Source organism: Terrapene carolina, unplaced genomic scaffold, assembly GCF_002925995.2.
Source record: "Terrapene carolina triunguis isolate 2854851 unplaced genomic scaffold, T_m_triunguis-2.0 Scaffold14334, whole genome shotgun sequence".
Lineage (NCBI taxonomy): Eukaryota > Metazoa > Chordata > Testudines > Emydidae > Terrapene > Terrapene triunguis.
Genome location: NW_020678685.1, coordinates 208 through 9,683, shown reverse-complemented (window position 1 = coordinate 9,683; position 9,476 = coordinate 208). Strand labels below are relative to the sequence as shown.

At 43.8% G+C, this 9,476-nt stretch overlaps 2 gene segments (V, D, J or C); both read right to left on the bottom strand.

The window, feature by feature from the left end:
* Nucleotides 1-1,398: 1,398 nt before the first annotated feature.
* LOC113408437 lies at nucleotides 1,399-2,429 on the bottom strand. The segment is given in 2 exon segments: nucleotides 1,399-1,877; nucleotides 2,381-2,429. Coding segments are annotated over 2 exon segments (528 nt in total).
* Nucleotides 2,430-4,314: 1,885 nt separating this feature from the next.
* Nucleotides 4,315-8,720, bottom strand: LOC113408436. The segment is given in 3 exon segments: nucleotides 4,315-4,442; nucleotides 7,906-8,238; nucleotides 8,672-8,720. Coding segments are annotated over 3 exon segments (510 nt in total).
* Between the last annotated feature and the right edge of the window lie 756 nt (nucleotides 8,721-9,476).

Here is a 9,476-nt window from a genome sequence, read left to right as displayed (position 1 = left end):
AAACCCTTCTGCCTAGTTGTTCCTGACATTACTTCGCCCGTTGTTTCTCTGGAATGACGTATAAACATTCATATGTTAGTGTAGCTCTCTGAGGAATGTTGTAAACATTTTCAGGGTTTTTAATGGACTGTTGTCCAGATCCATCTTGGATTCATTCATGTGGCCTTTATAACCAATCTGTGTTTTGTATGGTCTCCAGTGTGTGTGTTACAACTAACTCTCTGCAGTGCAGGGGGAGCTGTTTGGATATTTTACACGTACACCAAAGACAACATGAACTACTTTCCATGGAACACCCGCTGAGATGTGAGGAGTGAGAGGTGAAAAGGAAACCAAATAAAATAACTCACCCCCATCAGCCAAATTCAGATGACAGGATATGAAAGAAGAAATATGTTTAAAACTCATATATTTGTGCCCCAGAAGGTTAGTGAACCTGTTAAAGGGAAATCCCTCTAGGGCAAGAGATCTAGAAATCAGACCATGGAGTGGAAAACTAGAGCCATAATAAAACAGTTCCAGCAGAGGCTGCAGTGACACTCTTCACCTGTAGTGTGTGGACCCATCCTTGTAGCATACTGGAGGGTTTATTGATATTGGAGCTGAAAGTCATAGAGCTGGGGACAGGCGGTAAGGCCCAGATCAGGCACATAGGTACAGGCACCACTGAAGTCAATGGGAGTGGTAACCATGTAACCTGGGGCAGGACTGGCCCTGCCGTGTCTGTCACCCATTTCTGTGGGATGCTGTAGCGTTTGTTGTTTGGTTGTTGAGGTCAGAGTTAGGGAAGGCCTGGCCCTTTCAGCAGGAAGCTTCTCTGTTGAGCAATCACATGATTAGCAGGTTCCCACAGGATTTTACTCACAGCCCCAGTAGAAAGGGGATCTGATCCATTCCCCCTCATCTCTGAGCTGCTCCTCGGTGATTCAGCTCAGTAAAGTTAGTTACACTGTTTCTCCACAGGCCCCTCTGAGCCCTTCTTGGGGACCTGCCCACTTCCCTTCCCCTCTCTAAGCCCCCCAATTCTACCACATTCCCGCTAACAGAGGAGGGTTGAATACGCCTAGGAACCTGCTCCTGTCATGACATGTGTCTCCGAGTGGGTTGCTAGGAAGTGAGGAGAGTTGTTCCTCTCCAGCATATGAATTCACATCCTCTCCAGGCCTCCCAGCTCAGGGCATCAATTCAGTTCCTCTACATGGTAGCTCTGCCAGACAGCACTGAGCTGGCCGTGTCTGTTCTCATTCTGAAATTCTCACACAGTCTTTATAATGCAGCAAGTGTGTGTGTGGAATAAAGTAATTGAAATCCTGAAAAAAATGCCATTGTGAATCAGGAGAAGTGAAAATTTCTTTTATATGGAAGGAAATTTCTCCAGGGGCAAACTCTCCTGCTTATTTATATTTGTACTGCAGGCTGGGAACATGTTGGCGGCTTGTAGGGCTGAAAGTTTTCCCCAAATACCATGTAGCAGTTGATTGAGAAGGTGGCTTGGCTAAGGAAGCAGCTGTGACACTGAACGGAACAGCACAGGGAGGTTTTTGTACTGGGTTGTATCACTGTGAGAGGTGAGCTCCAGCCTTGTTGACAATAATAATCTCCAGCATCTTCCGCCTCAACCTTACTGATTGTGAGAGTGAAATCGGTTCCAGACCCACTGCCACTGAACCGGTCTGGGATCTCAGCGGCGCGGGTGGAAGCCTTGTAGATCAGGAGCTTCGGAGCTTGTCTGGGTTTCTGTTGGTACCAGGCTAAGTAAATAGTACCTGAAGAGCCTGTAATGCTTTCACTGGCTTTGCAGTTGATGGTGACTCTGTCTCCAGGAGACACTGCCAGGGATTCCGGACTCTGAGTCATCACAATGTCCGCACTGGAATCTGAATTTACAAAGAGAATATAAGTTAATACAAATACAGATCTAGTCAATCAAACTAAACAATATAGTACCTGTAAAATAGTCCCATGTGCATCTTTACACAATTGCTAAACCTAATTACCTGGCCATGATGCTAACATTAAGCTCAGAATGGCTCTTTCAGCCTAACCCTTATTCCCATTTCTTGTTATTTCCTCAATCTTCTCCCTTTTCTTAATTTCAATTAAAATGAGATAAAGATTTTGATAAATTAGTGTAATTCTCTGATGGTTGTTTGTTGAACATTTATATCTCAGTAATTCCTACTGGCTTCAACCAGATTGGACCCAGTGGTTCCGGCTGCTGTCCAGACAAATAATAGGTGACAGTCCCTGCCACAACGAGCTTACTATCTGAATAGACTTTGATTGTAGATGTAATTTATGGGTCAAAATACACCATTTCTAGATCTTTTAAAATTTTCAGTAGATCATTGTACTTCATCAAATTCCTTTTGATCCTTACCCTGGACCCAGAGCACTAACAGCCAGATGAGCTGAGCTCGAGAGATCATCTTGATACGTCTGACTGGTCTGATGCTGATCAACAAACCGTAACGAGTGCCTCGGAGCATTTATAACAGCTCAGAGCAGCAGGGGGAGGTCACTTGGGTGTGAAATATGCAAATTGGGTTCAGAGATGAAAACTCATGCCTAGTTCATAGACGTGCACAAAAAGGGAAGGGGTCGGGGTGAAATTGGCAAGTCCAACCCCACAGTCCTGGGGGCAAGAGCCTCTCTGTTAAAATGTCGTTTGTCAGGACAGAATGGCAATAAGTTATCCTAGCAATAATAATATGCTGGGAAGGGGGTTAGTCTCACTGTTATGCTGCAGATCTCCTCACAGTAGTGATACAAATGGTGACAGAGAAACTGTACTGCATGGGGGAGGGCTGCAATCGATGGTGAACACAAATTTATTTGTATTACGTAGTGCTAAGAGGTGCCAGTCTGGGATCAGGACCCCGCTGTGTTAGATGCTGTACACACACATTATGAAAAGTCAGTCACTGCTCCAAAAATGCTGCAATCTAAGTCTAAGATAAGAGACAACAGGTGAAGGGGGAAAAAACCACCAGAGCAGAACAGCTCAAGGTAACGGTGAGATGGTTTTGAGAAGTTCACAACAGCCATTTCAGCAACCAGTCCTTGTCATTGTGTATGTCCACCAGAGTGGGTCACTGGAAAACACCAGGAGCTGTTCCTTCCCTCCCAGGGACCCACCGCTTCTGCTGCCTTCTAGTCCCGCCCAGCTAGAGATATGATTCAAAATCTAATCCCCACATGGCAGCATTGTTAATAACAGGCTGGGATGACATTTTCTCTTCAAATCCTGAACACTTGGTCTCTGTCAAGCAGCCAGTAAGAATTACTTTGGAAGCAAGGAGTAACATCATGTAAGCCAGAAAATAAATGCTGCCCTCGATCACATCATGTAAAATCCCTGCTTCATACAAGGAAATTTCTCCAGCAGCAAACTCATCTGGGCTGTCTGCTTATTTTAAATTGTATTGTAGGCTGGGGAAGGGTGGTAGCACAGAGGGACTGTGACCCAAGGAGCGAGGTTCTGAAAAGCTGTTCAAATGAAGTATAGCAGCTGGCCAGAGATGGTGACTGTTTAGTAAGTGAAATGAACAGCACAGGGATGAGTTTGTACAGGTCTGAATCAGGGTAAGAGGGGTTGCTCTTGCCTTGTTGACAATACTATTCTCCTGTATCTTCAGCTTCAACACTGCTGATTGTGAGAGTGAACTGACCCACTGCCAATTAACTGGGCTGGAACCCTATAGGCAAGGATAGAAGCACTACAGATGAGGAACCTAGGAGCTTTTCTAGATTTCTGTTGGTACCAGGCTAAATCATAGATTGTAAAAATATTTCTGTGGCTTGAACTGGTTTTGCAGTTGTGTGAGACACTGAGCCTGCAAGCTTGTCTTGATGGTTCGGAGCCGTCCAGTGCTGATCGATTAACCATGGAGAGTGAAATGCAATATTGCTTTGTACTGGGAAAAGATCCTGCTCGGTGCAGCAGGAAAAGATCAGTCAGATATGAGTAAGCAAAGCATCTCGTGTCACTCCCTGTAATAGATGGTTAGCCCTTAGATCGGCAATTCTTAACTTTTTTGGAATCATGCCCCTCCTTAGCATTTTGTTTTTATTTGGAGGCTGCCACCTTTCTCTTTACAATAGTGAGGATACTGCCACCTAGCATTGCTAATGTGTTGATATCAGGTAGCTTTTTAAAAGCACGCATCTTAATTGACACACAATTATATGGAAGTATTTCTCAATTTCAACATCAAGGCGTGCTAGTACACATTTCAACCTCATGCACAAAGTCACAACACCATTCCCTCATGGGCCCAGCCACTTGAAATGCCAATCAGATTTCTGTTGGTTCTAGGCCAAGTGCTCAATGGCTGAATTGATAAGAGTTGAACTGGCTTTGCAGTTGATGGTGACTCTGTTTCCCGGAGACACTGCCAGGGATTCTAGAGTCTGAGTCAGCACAATCTGCCCACTGGAGCCTGGATAGGGAAAACAATTAAAATAAAAAGAAACTGATCAATTGAACAAAATAATGGTTACTGAACCAAAGCTGCATCTTTCAACATCTGGTCTGTTACATTCATTTAGCCCCTTTTGTTACAATCTGGCTTTTGTGCACTTGGGATGGGATTAAATTACATATTTAGTTTGGTAAATAATTCTATAGATTTTAAGTCCTATTTTTAAATGGTCTCTCCTCTGTTCTTGTCCCTACCCGGAATCCAGAGCATGAGGAGCCAGAGGAGGTGAATCTGCGAGATCATCTTGATACTTCTAGCTGGCAGAAACCTGAGCTCAGAATCAAAAGTGTTGAATTGTAACATTTATATCTGCTCCACTGTGCAAGGAAATATCACTTGGGTGGAAACATGCAAAGCAGCTGTTCTGTGTAAATGTCCCATATACAGCCTTGATCTGGGACTGCAGCTCCCACTGATGGTAAGAAGAGATTGTACAGATAGGTGACAGCAGGATATGGCCCTTACAATCTGCATGTTAGCTGGCTATCGGTGGGGTGTGTGCCACTGCTAATTTAATCACTCTACAGTGCCTGGAACCCACAATGTGCTTGGAGAGAGGTTTGCAAGATGTGGGCACCTGGATCCTTTACTTCAGTGCTGGATTCCACTGTGGAATGTTTGATTACACGTGGGCACGGAATTGGGCTGGGAGGAGGGTGAGCTGCTAGTATTTAAATCCATGATACAGAATTTTTTGAAGGGCTGCAAAAAAACCCCTTAGGGACAGATTCAGTGATGGTGGTGTGGGGAGGTCCAAATTCCACCTCTCTGCCAGTGAGGCCCGTGGTGTCCCAAAGAAGTCCACCTAAGGGAGTGCAGGTTGTGTTTGTGCTACCACCCTTCTTCAGGAGTCACCCAGAACTCTGGGGCTCCCTGGGAGAGTGAGGAGAGGTTCTGGATCAGCACATTCCGTGGCCATGCAGCCTTCTTACCCTAGAGCCAGGCACTTCTTGGGCTGTGTAGACTCTAGCGGTTGTACCTGCTTGGGGAAAGGTACAACTTGCTTCCCAAGAGGACCTTGTGGTGGTTGGGTATAAACAGGTTTGTAGGTTTAGACCCTCCGTAGTGTGTTTCTTTCTGGCAGCTGAATCACATCTCAGTGCCTCTCTACGGGGATCTGGATGCTGCTACTGTAGTGGGGCAGAGCTCACTGAATGGAAGCTTGTGCATCTGTATTGGTGAGGACTGGTTTGTGTAAAACCAAACCCAATCGCCAGACTCCCTCCTCCAAAAATTCAAGTTACAGGATAGAAAAGAAAATCTGTGTTTTAAACATCATTTATTTGAACCACTAAAGATGAATTCACCTGTTAAAGAAAATCATTCCAGGATAATAGACCTAGACACTGTATTCAGGGAAAACAATACTTCAGCAGACACTGCACCCTGTCCTCAGCTGCTGTGTTTGGGACCAGGCTTGAGGACATTGTGGTATTTATTTTAAATGACAGCTGAAAGTCACAGAGCTGGTGAAATGTCTGGATCCTGGTGAGAGAAAACATTTCTATTGTACAATCAGTTCAGGCATTTCAGAAGTTCCCATTGGAGTTACTCACAGTCCTAATCCAAAGAGAATCAGATCCTTTTATGACTGCATTCTTAGCTTGGTTGTCTGTCCCTCTGTAGTGACTGGACCACATGGTGTTTTTGAGCTAACAGATTTGTTCCTTTAGCTCAGTCAAGATTCATGCGATTAAACCCCTAAGGTCCCAGGTTCAATTCCTGCTGCGGGCAACCCATTTAGGGCTGTTACACTTTCACCACAATTTTGAGCGTCCCGTCTTCATTGATTCAACCTAAAAATGGTGCGGCCATTACCTGAATAGTATGTCCAGTTCTGGTGCCCACGCTTCAGAAAGGAAGTTCAAAGTTCAGAGAAGAGCTAAAAGAATGTTTTGCAATCTGGAAAATCTGCCTTACTGTGAGAGACTTAAGGAGCTCAGTCTACTTATCAAACAGTGAATTAAGAGGCCACTTGACAATGGTCTCTAGATACCTACACAAGGAGAAGATACTTGGTACCAGGGAGTTCCTTCATGTAGCAGGCAAAGGTATAACAAGCTCCAGTCTCTTGAAGCTGTAACTCAACAAATTCAAGCTCGAAATGAGATGCATATTTTTAAACAGTGAGGGTAATTAGTGATTGAAGCAGCTCACCAAGGGATATGGTGGATTCTCCATAAGATTTGATATCTGCCTAAAGAAATGCTATAGCTCAACCAGAAGACAGGGGTTACTAGCTGGAATTTTCTGGCCAAGAGGTCAGACTAGATTGCCATAAGGGGCCCTTCTGGCGTTAACATCTATGAATTTATAAAAATGCTATTTTTGTTTCCCTTTTGAGCTCATCTTGGGGACCTGGGACCTGTCCAAACTTTACTCCTTCCCCTCTGTCGAAGGATCCACATTGCTGCATCCTTTCCTCTAGCAACTGCGGGGTGAATGTAGCACCTTATACAGTCTCTCCTCATCTTTCCATGAGTCCACCACAGCAGGTTGCTAGAGATCAACATGAGGTTTTCTTTGTAGGGTTTGAACTCTCTGCTTCTGCATCCCTCCTAGCCAAGGGTCTCCCTAGAGCACAGGCCTAGGGTTGGCTGAAAAAAATGGGAATTGCTTTCTGTGAAAAATTTAGTTTGACATTTTTCCTAAAATTTTCTGACTTTGTGATTAAATGAGTCACAACAAAAATATAATTTCATTTAAATTTAAAATAATATTTTTGGTGTGAATTGGTCATGGAAAACTTTAAAAAGTTGTAGAATAAAAATGTTTATTAAAATAGCCATATAGTTAGTCATTGTTCTTCAGAAATATTTGTCAAGGAAAACCTTTCAACCAGCCCCAGTTCTGCTTAATCACATGGCATCTTTGCCAATATAGCATTGGAGAGGCAAGGTGGGTGAGGTAATATCTTTTATTGGACCAACTTCTGTTGGTGAGAGTGACATGCTTTCGAGCTACACAGAACTGACCTGAGGAAGAGCTCTGTGTAGCAAACAAGTTTCTCTCTCTCACCAACAAGCTGGCCCAATAAAATATTTTACTTCACTCATCATGGCTGTCTAATATCCTGGGACCAGCACAGCTACAACACTGCCTAAGATAGTATTGGGACATTTTCTTTCTGAAATGTTCAGTCTCCAGAGGGCTCGCAACAGGAATTATTTTTGGGAGTCAGAGAGTAAACTCATTTAATCCAGAAAAAAAAAAGAGACTCCTTAAATATGGGAGCAAATTTCTCCAACAGCAAACTAGTCTAGCAAGCAAAAGAGCAACAAGAGTGCAGTGGAATCTCTGGCCCAAATACTGAGGTGCTGAAAGACTGATCAAACCTCAAGTGTAGCAGTTTCATTGAGAAGGTGACTGTTGAGGAAACAGCTGTGACATTGGACAGAGCAGCACAGGCAGGTTTTTGTACTGGTCTGTATCACTGTGAGAGGGAAGCTCTTGTGCTGTTGACAATAATAATCTCCAGCGTCTTCAGCTTCAACCCTGCTGATGGTGAGGGTATAATCACTTCCTGATCTACTACCACTGAACCGGGCTGGGATGCCAGATTGCAGGGTGGAAGCATAATAAATAAGGAGTTTAGGAGCTCGTCCTGATTTCTGCTGATACCAGGCTAAATGCTCTTTGCCTGTAGAGCTATGGGTGAGGCTTGAACTGGCTTTGCAGTTGATGGTGACTCTCTCTCCTGGAGACACTGCCAGGGATTCTGGAGTTTGAGTCAGCACAATCTGCCCACTGGAATCTGAAGTTAGAACAGAATAGAAATGAATACATTGTTAATATACAGTAGGTCAAAGCAAACAAGATTTTCCCTCATAAAGAGTCTCCTGCGCGCATTCCCTATTTACGATAGCTCATTCCCTGGCTGAGAGGCTAACGTTAGGCTTCAGGCAGCTCTGTCACTGTAACAGTTTTCATTTGCTTGTTTAGGGCACATTGGAGTCCATGGAAAGACTCCCATGCACTTTAATGGGCTTTACAACAGGCCCAAATATTTTAAACGTGGTCTTGCTTTCTCATTGGTGCTTAAAATGAGAGAGAGATGCTCAGAAGTTAGCAGAACCCTCTCAGGGATATTAAGGGTTTGAGAAACAAGGTTCCTAGATCTTTTCATTTCTCTTTAAAGGAGGATCTTGCTTATAACCAAGCCAGTTCCCTCTTGGTTTGGTTCTTACCCTGGATCCAGAGCACTAACAGCCAGAGGAGCTGAGCCTGGGAGATCATCTTGGTTTGTTTGAATTGACAGATGCTGATCAACAAACTGTAACAAGTGACACGGATCATTTATAACAGCCCAGAGCTGCAGGGGATAGTTTGGGTGTGAAATATGCAAATTTGGGTTAAATATGAAAATTCCCATCTGATCCAAACCATCAGAAAAAGGGAAGGGATGGGACATTAGGGTAATAGACAAGCTCAACTCAGCAGGGCCGGTGGCAGCTCCCTCACTTTGTGCTGAAATGGGAAGAGGAGTTGTTACCAATTAAGTCTATAGTAGTAACGCCCAGAAACCTCAACTAGCGTCAGTGCCCCATTGTGGCAGATGGTGTAGTAACACACAGGAACACACAGTTCCTGACGCTTGTGTTGTGTTGAAATGGCAGTTGACATGGTGGCCTAATGTTAGACTCCAAAGGCCATATTTAAACACAAAATAAGTGGCCTCATTTTCAAAGCACATAGCATCCAGCAGCTGCAAAATGAAACATAGTAAAGTGATGCCATCTGGTTGCACTTATGTGGAAAGTCAGCTTTGTGTTTATAGAGGTTTTAGATTTAGAGCTGATGGAAATGTTTCACAAAAAGATTTCAAAATTTTTTGAACTCTATACTTTCAGTTCACTGATCCCCTCCCAAATATTTTCCCTTCTCTGTATACTATTTGCAGAGGGAGGGGGAAAGTATGTGTATGTGATAAAAAATGAAATGGAGTTTTTCCTGAAAAATTGTTTTAAATTTTTGTCAGGGTAAAAATGAGCA